Raw genomic sequence first — 15,982 nt, 5'->3', positions numbered from 1 at the left:
AGATGAAACTGTATTTCATTCATTTTTTAATGTCTTTTTGCATATTTACTTGCTTCTTTGATGCTATTTGTTTTTAAACTGTGGTACACTGAAATTTGTTCACCAGGCAATATGTGTTGAGCAATTCGTGGACTGTGCGTAGCCTTCGCTCTGAATGTGACGTGAGGTGTTGTGTGAGTCCCAACAGCCGCAGTCCACCTGGCTGCTGTGTAGAGCCTTCCCAATGTGACTGAGCAGTGTAAAGAAAGAGGTGATGATAAAGGATTGATTTCGAAGGCTGAGGTGACAGTCTTGAGGGAAAGGTGGTGGGTGAAGTCAGGGATTTGGGCCTGAAAGTCAGGTGTCACGCAGCACAGACAATATCCTAAGAAAGTGAACTGTAGGTGAGGCAGGTGTGGGGTGTTCTGAGCTTAAGACTTGTGGACTGCCAGTGGGTTTCTCAGCTGAGACTGACTGGATCCAGATTGCAGGGGAGGTAGAATGTGGGGAGGCTGGTCAGCTGGCTGCCTACAGGGCGCCATCACCCCAGCCTGGGCTCCTGCTCTTCTCTTTGGTAGAGTCCCCAATGCCCCTGTGTGAAATCTTCCTCTGGATGACTCCATTCTCCTGCCCGGGCTGCGCTGAGACATCTACCGCTAAAGGAAGTACAGAGAAAGGGTAGTGCTCTCATATCCACAGTCAGTCCCTGAGCTACCTACAACTGCCCCGACTCCCACCCCCCGTTACCTCAGGAGCCAGCCTGTGAGGGGAACTCTGAACATTTTGCCAGCACTTGGTCCTTTCTCAGCCTGCCGCCCTAGTGCTGGGGGTGAAACCCAGGGTTTCAAGCAAGTATTCCACCAAAGCGCCACACAGGGAACCATCAGTAGTAGGTCAGGGTCCCTGGGAAGCAACGGGTCAGTAGCACTGAGAAGCAGGCGCCCTTTGGAGGCTGTGCTGGTTTTCCAGTATCCTGACCCCACCCAGAAGCCAGCTGTTTTCCTTATGTGAAGTCGTGATAAAGGAGGTAATTTTCTTTTGTTTCTTTGGTTTGATTTTGTGAGACAGCATCTTACCATGTAGCCCAGGCTGGCCTTAACCTCAGGATCTTCCTCCCTGGGTGTCCCCAGGGCTGAGCTTACACAGCCATCAGTGTATTACTTTTATTTCTCCTCATCTTCCTCCTCTTTTCCTTCTGTTTCATTTCCTTTATTCTGATTTTTCTTTAAATGATAAAAAAAAATAGTGTGCATATGTATTTGAAGGTGAAAGATGATGTAAGGTGTTTTCCTCTGCTGCCTCCCAAAGTAATTTTTTTGTTTTGTTTTGTTTTGTTTTGTTTTGTTTTGTTTTGTTTTCAAGACAGGGTTTCTCTATGTAGCCCTGGCTGTCCTGGAACTCACCCTGGAGACCAGGCTGGCCTCAAACTCAGAAATCCGCCTGCCTCTGCCTCCCAAGTGCTGGGATTAACAGCGTGTGCCACCATATGAGTGCAGTGCTGAAGAAGATGCTGGATCCACTGGACCTAAAATTATAGAGATTAACCTCATGTAGATACATGCTGGGGATCAAACCTGGGTCCTGTGCATGAATAACGACAGTGCTGTGAACCACTGAGCCATCTTTCCATCCCACTCTGCCATCCTTGTACTCTTTGAGACAGTGTTTCCACAGTATCTCAGTTAGACTGATGGGTCAGCAAGCCTCAGGAAACACACACACACACACACACACACACACACACACACGTACCAACATCACACCGCTGTTTTTAGTCTCCCTTGTTCTTGGATCACGGATGTGTGTCATCATGCTTGGCTTGTATGTTGGTGGTGGGAACCCAGACTCAGGTTATCATACTTACATCACATACCCTTCATTGGCTGAGCCTTCACCCCAGCCCCAAATTTTATTTAACTTTAGTGTTGTTTCCCCCACCCTCACCTCCCAGTGAGGAAATTTTGGTGTTGATCCCCTTCCATGGCCAGTCCTTTCCTCCCAGCCTTAGCTGGCCTGACTCTTAGGCTAGCCTGGATTGCTTCTCCTGGAAGTCAAGGGGAGACTTCAGCTGAGGGGAGGCTTTGGTTTCCCCAGGCTGAGTCAATCTCAGAATCCCAGCAACCCCAGTGTTGCTGTCTCTCTCCGCTTGCTCCTAGCCTCTGGTGAGCACTGCCTGATGTCCCTCTGCCGTGGACGGAGACTAGTCACAGAGGCGGTGTTATAAGAGGTCATAAGAGAGCCTGAGAGGTGGGGGCAGCTTCCTGAAAGACTGGCACAGTTCATTTGTATCTTCAAGAAGAGCCAGTGATGGGCTCAGAGGGGTAGAGGAGAACGCACAAAAGGTCAGGCAGAGGTTCATATGAAGGTGCCGCGGCTGAAATAAATACAGAATCCGGGAGCTGCAAGAGCCTTAGCCTAAGCCTGAGATGAGACTGAGGTGGGGGGAGGGGTGTCAGTCAGCCACCAGGCGTGAGAAAGGGAGATGCACAGTTGGCTTGAATAGGCTCTCGGCTTAGGTTGTCTGACCCTGGAGATCTGCATAATAACTTTCTTTTTGGAGTTTGGAATTCAGGCCTCAGTGACTTAGGTACACATTTTATATATTAAACATTAACTGGGGGCTCTTTGGAGAGGGGAGAAAGTCATGCCAGAAGGTCTCTAAAGCACGTGCTATAGATAGTACCTGTAAAAAAAAAATTTTTTTTAAGTGAACACTAACTTGTTGCTGGTAGAATTATTAAAATCTCTTAAGAGTAAAGGGAAAAGAGTCATGGAAAAGGGCTTTAAAAATAACAGTACACACTAACTTGTTGCCGGCAGAATGATTAAATCTCTAAGATTAAGGGGGAGTGAGTCATGGGAAAGGGCTTTAGCTGGTCCTCAGCTTGCACCCCCATCTCCCACTGAAGCTTGGCTAGAGATGGCTACAGCACAGGGTGGCAGGTTTTTAAATCTTACTGCTTGCTTGAAAACATTCTATCACCTCTCCTCTGAGTGTGTAAATATTAAGAGTTACAAGTTAAACTTATTTTGCTTCCTTTTTCTTTTAATATTAGCTCTATAGATTATTTTTATATATTTTATTTATTTATAAATTATTTAATATATTAAATTTTTCTCAACCTTGGATTTTAGGGGTGTTTGGGGGGTTGGTTTTTTTGGGTTTTGGGGGGGGGGGTTGAACAGGGTTTCTCTGTGTAGCCCTGGCTATCCCAGAACTCACTCTGTAGACCAGACTGGCCTCAAACTCAGAAATCCGCCTGCCTCTGCTTCCCAAGTGCTGGGATTAAAGGCGTGTGCCACCACTGCCCAGATTTTAGGTTCCTATTTGACATTTGCATATGGTGTGTGTGAAATGTCCAGTCATAAGCCATTAGATTTTTGTCAGATGTATGTTTTGACAAAAGCCAGAGTGGTAGGAGTCTGAGAGTGTTATCAGTCGGCATGGGCAGCTGGCCTGTGCTCTTAAAACAGCTCCGTGTCTAAGATGCCATTGTTGTTGTAGACAAGGACACTGTGGCTCTGGGTCCCAGAGTGGCTGTCGAACTCGGAGCTCTGGTTGTGAACGGTAGCTTATCTCTACTCTGTCAGTGATAGGAAATGGACAAGAGCAAGAAGGTAGATGAGCCCACGGGGTTTTTTTGTTTTGTTTTTGTTTTTGTTTTTTTCCAGTTTTTCGAGTCAGGGTTTCTCTGTATAGCCCTGGCTGTCCTGGAACTCACTCCGTAGACCAGGCTGGCCTCGAACGCAGAAATCTACCTGCCTCTGCTTCCCAAGTGCTGGGATTACAGGTGTGTGCCACCACCACCCGGCTGAGCCCACGGTTGTTAATTCACTGCCTAAGGAAAGTGAATTTGTATAGCTTCCTCATGTGTGGGTCCACAGGGCTGGCGCCATCCAGGACATACTGCTGAGGTTACCTGCTGGCCTGCCGAGGGTGAGCTTATCCTGAGGCTACTATGGTGAAAGGCTCACTGCCTTAAAAAGCACCCGTCCAGGGAAGACACAAGACAGCCAGTGTCCCCTCCCCCTAGTCAAACACTATGGCCACCAGCCACTGATTCAGGAGAAGGAGGCTCAGCCAAGACCTAGATGTACTGAGGTACAACTGGGAGACCAAGCCTGTGGTCGGGGCAGCTGGGGTGTCATTATAGCTAAAAGGGACATTGTGTCCAGAGAAACAGATGAGAGGAGGCACACAGGAGAGACCAGCGAAGGACTGAGCCCAACACGGGATGGTCCCAGGGTGGCCTCATGGCCTAATGCACTTCAGGCTGGGTATGAAGGCCTGCCACCCAAGAAACAACAGGCTAGTTACCTCACTCCAGAAGTTGAGGCAGAAGGAGCACCGTTCACTGCTGGCTCAGCCTTCATAGTAAGACCCTGTCTCCAAAAAAGCAGGGCAGAGTGGGGAGAAGGCATACACAAGGCTTAGTGTGAAGCCAGGACCTGAGGGAAGGGTTGTACTAGGTTAGGAGACATACCCACCCCACTATTGGAGGGCGCAGGTATGTTCTATCCACTGTAGCAGCCACAGTAACACAACAAAGGCCAAAAGTGAACAGTCGTTTTTGTTTTGTTTGTTTTTGTTTTTTTTAATATTTTTATTTTCTATATTCTTTGTTTACATTCCAAATGATTTCCCCTTTCCCAGATCCCCCCTCCCCATATGTCCCATTGTTTTGTTTTGTTTTTTTTAAAGAGCACGTTACCCCCAAACCACATTGTACCCACCTTATAGAATCAGTGGTGAGGTGAGGCCTGGTATGGATAGAGGCTTTTGGGTCATAGTGACCAAGCCCAAGTGGCCCCTGAGCTCCACACTCAGCGGTAGGACTTGTGGACCTGAAACCAAGTTTGTTATCTATCCCCGAGGTTAGACATGGCGTCACAGGAGTGCTTACTAAAGTGTGGTTAGTAGGGAGCTCAGTGTGCAACAGCGAGACAGCTGTATCTGCTCCGTGGGGACCTGCAGGTGTGGCAGCCCCTACAGAGGCTCACACCTGCTTGTAGGAGGTGGACACAGAATGAAGGGGTCCTCACCAGTCACCAAGTGCTATGGAACGAATGCTGGTCTCCTCAAGAGGCCCCTTGTGGAGGAGGAGTTTCTCTGGCTCAGTCAGAGAAAAGAATGAGGTCGTAGCCACACTGTCCTATTGCTGTGATGAGACTCGGTGACCAAGGCAACTTTTAGGAAAGGTAGCATTTGACTGGGGGCTACCTTACAGCATCAGAGGTTAGGCAGCACCCGTGGCAGTGGAGCAGTAGCTGATGGCTAGAACCTGATCCACAGATGGAGACAGAGAAACTCTAGGACTGTTGGGCTTTCGAAACCTACCTATTCCAAAAAGGCCACACCTCCTGATCCTTGTAATCCTTTCAAACAGTTCCACTCCTTGGTGACCAAGCATTCAAATAGATGCGCCTATTGTAGCGATTCTCACTCACACCACCACAGACCGGGAATATCTGGCACCAAAAGCCTCACTGAAGGATACCACCCTTAGAGTGGCATCATGGGAATGAGGAAGTACCTGAGAGACCAGGCTCTTGCTGGTCTTGAAGCTCTTTGACCCCTACAGCAAGAGCAGGGTGATGTGCAGTTAGTACATTGCCCAGAGAGGGGCTCTACTTGTGGAATCCCCCCAGGAGCTAAGCTTCTCTGTCCTATGCCAAAGCCGTCTTCCTGGGACCACCCTGGCTGTCATTAGCACGGATCATAAACTCTGGAAAGGAAGAAACCCTCTGAGGGGAAAGTTCAGTGTCTTTTTTGAGGACATGGCTCTGCACCCCGGAAGCAGAGCTTGTCAAGTCCAGGAGTACAAGGGGAAATCAGGGCAATCTCTGGAGGCAGCTCTGGACCGTCCTGAAACATGGGGGCCTTCTTCCTAAGAGGAAGTAAGGGAAATAGATGCCTAAGGCCAAAACCAGAAAGTTGCCACATGCCTCCCTCTGGACCATGACTCCCGCCCCCAAGGTAGTGAGGATCATCTGTGCATGTGCTGTGGTTATAGAGGTACAACTAGCTGGTTAGGGTGGGGTGTGCACCTAAAGCAGACTGAGTTTGGCTTTGAAGGCAGAAGAGTAGATGAGGCTATGTTCTAGGAAAGTCCAGAGGATAGTAGGTTCTGGGCACAATGGAACCTTTGCTAGCACAACCAGAGGAAAAACCAAGAGCACAGACACAAGGTAGCTAGTGTTCACACAGACATCGGTGGTCCTGTTGGAAGAAATGTCGCAGGAACATTCCTTAGCGGTTCCTGTAGTCCAGGCTCGGCTCCACACAGGCAGCTAGACAAAGTGTCAGGGAACATCTGCTCATGGGCGTCGTGGAGCTCATGCCGCTGTGCAACAACACAGCCAAGTTCTAATAAGACAGCAGCAGGTGGGGAGGAGGGATGGATGGAGGGCCAGGCTATATAAAGGCCCTGGATAGAACCAGATCCTGCTATGATCAGCAGGGAAGTCTGGAACAGATGAAGGAGAGCTATTTGATATGTTGGGCTGTGGAGGATGAGCCGTGCAGCATTTGGAGGCTCCGGCAGCAGTAGGAAGGCACTGGGGAGTTTTCAGAAGTTTTCTAATCTTAGTCTTAAATCCTCAGTCCAGCTTCTGTGTAGAGACCGCATGGCTGTGTAGCTGGGATAATCAACTGGTCTCGTGTCTGCTTCCTGTAAAGCAGGTCCCAGGGAGGCACTGGTTCAAAATGGAGATTTCTTTATGTGCACACACACACACACACACACTATCTGCCAAGTAAGACTGCCCTGGCTTCTTACCACAGTGGAGCTTGCCAGAAATGTTGATCTCAGACCCCAACCTAGATTCAACAGGATTCCAGAAACTGCAGCTACATCATCCTGTTAGTCTCTTGATTTGGATCCCTCCCCCTTGCTTTCTCCACCACAGCATGCACATTACCCAGCTACATTTGCTGCACCCATATACTGATACACACAGTGCCAAGCAGCCTGCCTGGACTGGCCCAGAATTTGAAATTCCCGGAGGATATCAGGCTAGACATTGACGAGTGTTGAATTTATGAGCACCTGTGGAGATGGCTTTGGCAAGCGATGCTGTGTGTAAATTGGTGTTGTAAGAGAATTAGCACGATGGTAATGGGCAGGATATTGCACGTTCAAGACAGGAAACCCTGCAGTGCAGGACGGAGGCTAGCAGGATGTGAACGGTAGTGGTGAGCTAAAATTAATGGACTGTAGGTGACTTCTTTTGTATTGCCTGTCATTTCCAAATCTCTTGTCATGCATATCTGTTATGTTTGTAGCCCAGATTAAAACAGCACCATGTAAGTAGGGAGGCTCCTCTGGGAAGGACAGTGAGGCGGAGCTGGTGGGAACTGCTACAGGGAATGCTGAGAGTGGGACCACCGGATGTCTTATTTCTGTTTGGGTTTTTTTTTTTTTTTTTTTTTTTTTTTGAGATTCCGTTTGTGGGCCAGATAGATGGGTCAGCAGGTAAAGGTAGCTGCCACCAAGCCTGAGGATTTGGGTTTATATCTGGGATACATTAATTCCTGCAAATTGTCCTCTGACTTTCCCACATACATGGTGGCTCATGTGTGCCCACACAAGACGGACAAACACAGAAGTAAGATGTAGCATAAAGGATTCTATTTACGACTCTTATTCCCTCTGAAGACCTCTTTGCCTTGGTGTCATTAGTACACAGCGTAGGCCACGTGGTGCTGGTCGATGCCTGCTAAGTGTCACAGTGGACAAAGGGTGCCACACCTGAGTAGCTAGAATGGGTCAAACTTTTTTATGAATTTAGTATGTATGTGTGTATGGAGGGCCAGACATATGTCCCATAATGCACATGTGAAGACAGGAGGACAACTTTGGGTGTCACTTTTTCTCCTTCTACCTTTCCAAAGATTCTGAAGACTAGACTCAAGTCATCAATCCTGCATGGCAAGCACTTCACCCCCTGAGCCAACTTGCCAGCCCTTGATGGCACGTTAGAGAGAAATACCTGATTTGAGGAGGTAGCCGGTTCTGGAGGGAATATGTCAAGTCTGTTTAGGTACCCTGACTTCACCACTTTTATACAGGTTTGGATGAATAGACACAGACAGACAGACAGACAGACCCAGATAGAACTGGAGGTGTCATTTTCTTCCACATGCTGTCACTGATCCTCCTGAAGCACTCAGTGATGGCCGGACCATGTTCTGGTTTCCTGTTTGGGTCTCATAGTGGGTTCAACCCAGATGCCCTGGCAGCTTGCCCAGCTGTAGAGGCTGTGCTGATGGTCCCTGAGAATCATCCAGTACCTTTGCTGTTCCCCTGTAGTTGGCTGGTGCTCTCCTGCATACAGCAGCAAGCGTCAGGTCAGCCTTGCTCCCTTATGACAGAGCTCAGCTCTCGTGGGGATGTTTGTAGTTTGTATTCACAGGCACATCACATGTGCGCGTGATCATAAAGGGAACGAGAGGAAAGTTCTTATGCACAGATATTGCAAATTTGAAATTGCATGATTCTAGGAGGCAAACCTGGGTTCTACCATCTTATTTGGGGGAGCTCCTGTTGACAGCACCCCAGCCTTTTTCAAAACTTTTTTTCTTTCAGAGAAAACTGTTTCAAAGGTAGAGCTTTGAGTGGAATTTGAATGTAGAGTTTCAGGTGGAGAGTCAGAGTAAGGTCTGGTGGTTAAGGTTCCTAGAAGAACCTCGGGAAGTGGGTGTGATGTCATGAGTCAGTGAGAGGAGGGGAGGAAGCCCCAGGTCCTGGTCAAGGCCTGCAGACCTCACTGCCTCCCATGGTTTATTTCAGATCATCAGAAAGGCCCTCACTGAGGAAAAGCACGTCTCAACAAAAACATCTGCCGCAGATCTTGTGACAGAAACAGATCACCGAGTAGAAGATTTAATTGTCTCTGAGTTGCGAAAGCGGTTTCCTTCTCACAGGTGAGCGCTCTCTTCAGGAAGCACACCCCTGTAACTCACCACTGGGAGGAGGCCAGGAAGGAAGTCACAGTCCTGCTGGGAGGCACTGACTCCTATCACTGAAGGGTAGATGGGAAACCTCAAGTTGTTAAGCCCAGGCCCAGATCCTTCCATTTTTAGGGAAGAGAATTGATTGCTTCAGTTCTCTCTACTGTGGCTTAACAACCGTTCAGCTTTTAAGTCTCCTTGGGATATGGAAGAGCCTCCATCTTTCAAAAATGTATATTGCGATCATATTATTAGACTATTCTGTAGGTTTCTTTTCCATACGTCTATGAACAATCAGTAAATATGAGATTTTTGTTATTCTGTATACTTCTATATATTATTCTATAATATTCTATAATATAGATTATATAATATCTATATATCTATACTATTCTATATATGTATATATGTGTATATATGTGTGTGTGTGTGTGTGTGTGTATGTGTATACATATATCTTGTGAAGGTAATTGTAGCTGCTACGAGTTCAGTTGTGTAACAGCCAGGTCATACCTGGAAGATGGCATTTCACAGCACTCCCACCCTTTCCTCTGACCTTGACACTATTCTGCCCCCTCTTCCTCTGTTCCCTGAGCCTTAGAGGGGGATAATGAGGTTCATCAATGGTCACTTATTCTCACTTATAATAGCGCTTAGACTAGTTATAAGACACTCAGTAGCCAGGCGGTGGTGGCACACGACTGTAATCCTAGCACTCTGGGAGGCAGAGGCGGGCGGATTTCTGAGTTTGAGGCCAGCCTGGTCTACAGAGTGAGTTCTAGGATGGCTAGGACTATACGGAGAAACCCTGTCTTGAAAAAAACAAATTCAACCCCCCCCCCCAAAAAAAGACACTCAGTAACTGTCATCCACTACAACAAGAATTTTCTCTCCTCAAAGTTCTATGGACTCAAATGTAAACATTTGAAAGGCCATTTGACAACTACATCATGCCCATTTACCAAAACAATAGTCACTTCTCTACCTGGATCTACAGTGTTCCCCAGCCATAGATTTTAAATACCATACATGACTTCCCTCCTATTGAATGGGCCTCAGATCCAATTGGAAAGTGGACACATCTTGCCTGGCAGGTTGGTAATGTGCTTACAGTGTCCACAGCCAAATTAGACCACGGACATCATTTCTCCCCTCAGAACCCCCATTGCACATTCCAGCACTATGAAAGCTAATAGCAGCTGGGCAGCTTTCGGGTCAGTTCCAACTTGGTTTCCCTTAAGTCCTTCAACCAAAGCATGTAGTATCTTCAGCCTTAGGGCTTTGCCATCTAGTTCTGGTGGGCAACCAGCAGCAGTGCCAATAGCCTGGAATGTTTTGGAGGCATCAGAGACCTCCCTGTCCACACGTTATAAGGAGATAACCCATCCCAGCACTGGGTTTTTTATTATTTACTCTTATTCCGTTTTAAAAAATTGTGTGTGTGTGTGTGTGTGTCTTAGTTATGGTTTTATTGCTGTGAAGAGACAGCATGACCATGGCAACTCTTATAAAGGACAACATTTAATTGGGGCTGGCTTCCATGTTCAGAGGTTCAGTCCATTATCATCATGGCAGGAAGCATGGCAGCATCCAGGCAGACATGGTGCTGGAGGAGTCAAGGGATCTACATCTTGATCTGAAGACTGCACTGGGTGGAGCTTGAGCACTTAGAGTCTTCAGAAACCTGACTATACAGTGACACACTTCCTCCAACCAGTGACTCCTATTAGTGTCACTTCCCATGGTCCAAGCATATTCAAACCATCACATTGTTTATGTATGTCGGAGGGTCTACTTTCAATACCACATGCTCAGAAACACTCCCTGCCTCTACCCCAGAGGGCTCTGTAAAAGTTTGTCCTATTTCTAAAACTTAGTGGTGCCTCCCTTGCCACCCAGGGTCGTATGTTAAGAGCAAGGGTTAAACCGGGCAGTGGTGGCGCACGCCTTTAATCCCAGCACTCGGGAGGCAGAGGCAGGCAGATTTCTGAGTTCGAGGACAGCCAGGGCTATACAGAGAAACCCTGTCTCGATAAAAACCAAAAAAAAAAAAAAAAAAAAAAAAGAGCAAGGGTTAAAATGTGAGCTATGTCAGACTCTGTTCACTGCCAGTGTTCAGTAACACAGATGCCCCTTGTCTGCTTTGTCTGGGAACAAAGCAGACGGTGAGACACAGGCCTTCACAAGGGTGTCCCTTTCCACCAAAGGCCAGAGTTCTTTTGTCTTCTTGGGCCGTCTTGTGCAAGCTTGAATATAAAACATTCATCTTTTCCTTAGAAAAATTAAAATGTTTGCTCAGCATTTTGCATGTAGCTCTAGAAGGGCTCTAGGGTTGGACCGTATAGCAGCCCCTCCCTAGACCCTGGTTTCTTTCTACATGACAGGTCTCGAAGAACAGGAATGTGGATTCAGGGCTTCCCTTTCTTTTCTCATGTGATGTCTCATGACACTGGGAGAGCAATCCCTGGAGTTCTGTGTATTGGTTACTCTAATCTGGCTGTGGGGCTAGGAGCGGCACAGGATAGTCTCCTCAGAGTCTATTTGGAACATGATAGTTGTCACTTGTTTTCCTCACTGTGGATAAATACAAGAATTAAAGAGTAAGCAAGTTTTGGTTAAAATAGATACATATATTCTTTTACTGCTGTTTAACACTCCTGGGGACGTGTGTGTGTGTGTGTGTGTGTGTGTGTGTGTGTGTGTGTGTGTGTGTGTGTGTGTAAATCAGTTGAACCTATGACCTAAGCAAGTTTTGAGCCACTGAGCCAAATCCCCAGTGAAGAAAAAGATACAGCAAACAGCCAGCCGTGAGGAGACACCACGGCCATGGCGACTCTTATAAAAGAAAGCATTTAGTTAGGGCCTGGCTTACAGTTTCAGAAGTGTAGTCCATTATCATGGTAGGAACATGGTCGACGTGGTACTGGAGAAGTGACTGAGAGCTCGATCTACCTATGGATCCATAGACAACAGGAAGAGCTTTGGAAACCTCGAAGCCCACCCCCCAGTGACTCACTTCCTCCAACAAGGCCGTACCTCCCAGCATTCAAATTTTGAACCTGTGGGGACTATTCACGTGGAAACCAGACTTTTATATCTTCTCCCCTGTTTTTCAACCTTTACATCTTGCTCTCATCTTATTGTTCAACTTAGAACTCTGAACACTTCCTTGGATAAGAACGGAGAGTGTTGACACCGTCCTTGTCTTCTTCCAGGTTTTAGAGGAAAACCTCAGTTTCAGTATTGCATGTAACGTCCTATAGGTTTATCATATATACTTTTAAAGATTTATTTATTTTTATTATTTATTATATGTAAGTACACTGTAGCTGTCTTCAGATACTCCAGAAGAAGAGTCAGATCTCATTAGGGATGGTTGTGAGCCACCATGTGGTTGCTGGGATTTGAACTCAGGACCTTTGGAAGAGCAGTCAGTGCTCTTAACCGCTGAGCCATCTCTCCAGCCCCATATATACTTTTTAATCTTTTGAGGTAATGATTCATCTATTCCTTCAGGACTTTTGTCATGAAGTCATGCTGAACTTTGTCAAATACCTTTTTTTTCACCTATCAAGATGGTTTCTGTCCTTAAGTCTGTCTCTCTGATGTATAACACTTGTGTCTTAAAGGCTAGTGATGTGGAATATCACTCCATGACTTGCAGTATTAAACCAACTTTGTATCCTTAGAATGAAACCAACATGGAGGTGAGGTAGTATCTTCTTTTTTTTGTTTTTGTTGTTTTTGTTTTTCGAGGCAGGGTTTCTCTGTATAGCCCTGGCTGTCCCAGAACTCACTCTGTGGACCAGGGCTGGCCTCGAACTCAGAAATCCTCCTGCCTCTGCCTCCCAAGTGCTGGGATTAAAGGCATGTGTCATCACTGTCCAGCAGGTAGGATCTTCTTAATGTGTTCTTGAACCATTTCCCAATACTTTGTTGTGAATTCTTGCATCTTATAATATTTGTTTTAAGTCTTTATCTAGTTTGGGTATTTAGATACTACCGTATTTAATTATTTAGATAATATTGACTTGGTAGAATGGATTTGGTGGTGGTCTCTCTCTGCTCTGATAGAACAGTTGAAAAATGTTGTCATTAGGTCTTCCTTAAAGGTTTAGTGGGATTCAGTAGTGGATCCATCCAATCCTGGACTTGTGGCAACACTGCATTCCTGCTTCAGTCTCCTTGCCTCCCTGTGTGAATTGTTTATATCTTCTGGGTTTAGTTTGGGTAGGTCTGTAATTAGAAAATTTGTAGCCAGGCGGTGGTGGTGCACACCTGTAATCCCAGCACTCTGGGAGGCAGAGACAGGCAGATTTCTGAGCTCGAGGCCAGCTTGGTCTACAGAGTGAGTTCCAGGACAGCCAGGGCTACACAGAGAAACCCTGTCTCGAAAAAACAAAAAATGCAAAAAACAAAAGGAAGGAAGGAAGGAAGGAAGGAAGGAAGGAAGGAAGGAAGAAAGAAAGAAAACCAACTCCCCCCCCCAAAAAAAAGAAAAGTAAAGAAAAAGAAAATTTGTACATTTCTTTTAGATCTAAATCTGGAATAGTCCGTGATCTCATGGATCTTACTGGAGTCTATTCTAACAACTCCTTTTTCATCTCTAATCTTATTAATTTGAGTTTCTTCTTTGTACTTTGGCGCTTGTTGGTTTTGTTAAACTTTTTAAAGAACTGACTGTTTGTTTGATTCTGCATTCTGTTTTCTTCACCTCTTTCACTCACTCTGGTGACTTGTAGTCATCTATGGCCTCCTGGGTGACGCATCCAAGATGGTGAGATTGTCTCAAGGTGGGGAAAAGTCACTCAGTGTGCTCTGCTGCCTTCTGCCCGCCCTGAGGTCGTTGCAGCCTGTGCCCTGTGGTGTTCTCCGCACAGAGCAATGTCCGTTGGATGCTTAAGTCAGTCAGAACTAAAGCAGCATCCTTACCATAGGCAAGCCCTTCCTGTCACCAAAGCCAGACGTCTGTGTCCAGTCTCTTCCCACTGTACTTTCCCCTGGCCTCACCTGTGGGCACAGAACTGCAGCTTGGGAAGAGGGGACCTAATAGCATCAGTCAGGTCCTTCATGGACTGAAGAGACAGTCCTGACCGACTTACCACCACACTCAATAGCCGGAAGACAAGAAAGTCTCAGAAGCGGCTGATGGTCAAAATCGCATGGAGAGGTTGTTACCTCTTCACTTGAGGTGTATCTTTTCACCATTTTTATCTGCCTGGTCCTGCATTCAAGCTTTGGTACCCATTCCTTGTGTTTTCAAGAGTACAGTGTGTTTTCTGGGGCCTGGAAAGATGGTTCATTGGTTAAGAACAACACTGGTTGCTCTTCCAGAAGACCTGGGTTCAATTCCCAGAACTCACATGGCAGCTCACTACTACTGTCTGTAGCTCTAGTTCCAGGGGACCCAACACCCTCACATAGATATACATGTAGGCAAAACAACAATGCATATAAAATAAATACGTCTTAAAAAGGTAAAAGAGTATATCGTGTGTTTTCCTTAAAAAACATAACTCCAGGACACTTTAGGAATATCAGGTACCTTCAGAAGACGGTTCTGGAAATGGTATGACTCTTAAGTCTTTGCCCTAGAAGCTGATTATTTGCACATCTGGTGTCACCTAAGAGGGCCAGTTCTCTCTGAGCCCACATGTGGGGAGGAAGAAGTAGAAGGCGCTTCCCTACCTTTGGCCAGGGCAGCTGGTGCTTGTTGACCCCACTTTTACAAATGGTATTCTCTTCTGTGGAGGATTGACTATGCTTGGCCCACGGGAAGTAGCACTGTTAGGAGGTGTGGCCTTGTTGAAGGAAATGTGTCACTGTGTAGGCGGGCTTTGAGGGCTCCTAGTGCTCAAACTCCACCCAGTGCTAACTAGAGAAGCCCCCTCCTGGCAGCCTTCGGATGAAGATGTAGAACTCTCAGCTTCTTCTCCAGTACCATGTCTGCCTGGATGCCGCCATGATGATAGTGGACTGAACCACTGAAACTGTAAGCCAGCGCCAATTAAATTTGTTCTTTACAAGCGTCGCCTTGGTCATGGTGTCTTTTCACAGCAAAGGAAACCGTAAGGCACCTGCACATGTTCAGCTTAAGGTTTTGGCTTCTAGTAGGACAAAGAACACACTCGTGAGGATAGTTAAGGGAACCTTATTTACACAGAGCCTTCTTACAGAAAAGAGGCCCACCCAGAGCCCCCTACCAAGAACCTCTGATCTGGAGACAGCCAGTGTGGCCCTGAAGGAGCTTGTCAAGGAGATACTACTATAGGACAGGAATCTGCTTTGACATTCAGGACAGGAGGGACATGATGCCTCCTGCTAACCGCACTGCTTCCTGGTCTAGCCCTTATTTTCTCCCAAAGGGAAGGAGAGACGGGGAGGGAGGGGTAAAGGGTCAGGTGGGGAAGGGAGATGTAGGTAACAGTCTCCCTTCTATGGCCCAGGTTCTGCTCTGCATGCTAGCAAGACCTCTTGGGCCTCTGCTGCCTCAGCCATCTCTAGCTCCGTGCTGAATCAGGAACCAAGTTTTGCCTGCCTCTGCTCTTTCAGGTGCTCTGCAGGTGCTCCTGCATCTCTGCCTGGCCTGCTCCATTTCCCTTGTGCGCCTCCAGGTTTGGGGGGTGTTTTGGTACTGGGGCTGCAACCCAGACCCTTGTGTGCCTGCTACATACACTCATCTGCTGAGTGTTGGACTTGACTCAGGCTGAGCCCCTGCCCCAGCAGGTTCATTGCAGAAGAGGCCACAGCCTCCGGGGCCAAGTGTGTGCTCACCCACAGCCCGACCTGGATCATCGACCCCATCGACGGCACCTGCAACTTCGTGCACAGGTGAGCAGGAGCTGGGAGCATGCGGTTATGGGGCTCCACGGGGCCCCATAAGGACTGAAAACATAAATGTATGGTAGATTTCTAATCTTGTAAGAGAAAATCAAATCTTGACATTCGTGAAAGGTTTTCCATTTATGACTCTAAAGACTATGTGAAGAAATTTTGTTGTAAAAATATTTTTTGGCAAGCCATGATAGCATATGGCTTTTAATTTTAGTA

General features: G+C 46.9%; 1 protein-coding gene across 1 annotated transcript in view; it reads left to right on the top strand.

Moving 5' to 3' along the window:
* The window catches only part of Impa2 (inositol monophosphatase 2), a 33,221-nt gene that overhangs the window by 3,347 nt on the left and 13,892 nt on the right, over window positions 1–15,982 (top strand). The window contains exons 2-3 of the mRNA XM_052155721.1: window positions 8,772–8,905; window positions 15,659–15,763. Coding sequence (XP_052011681.1) covers window positions 8,772–8,905; window positions 15,659–15,763 — 239 coding nt within the window. The remainder of the gene's footprint in view (window positions 1–8,771; window positions 8,906–15,658; window positions 15,764–15,982) is intronic.

This window comes from Apodemus sylvaticus, chromosome 13 (assembly GCF_947179515.1).
Source record: "Apodemus sylvaticus chromosome 13, mApoSyl1.1, whole genome shotgun sequence".
NCBI lineage: Eukaryota > Metazoa > Chordata > Mammalia > Rodentia > Muridae > Apodemus > Apodemus sylvaticus.
This window is presented reverse-complemented; position numbering and strand designations above follow the sequence as displayed.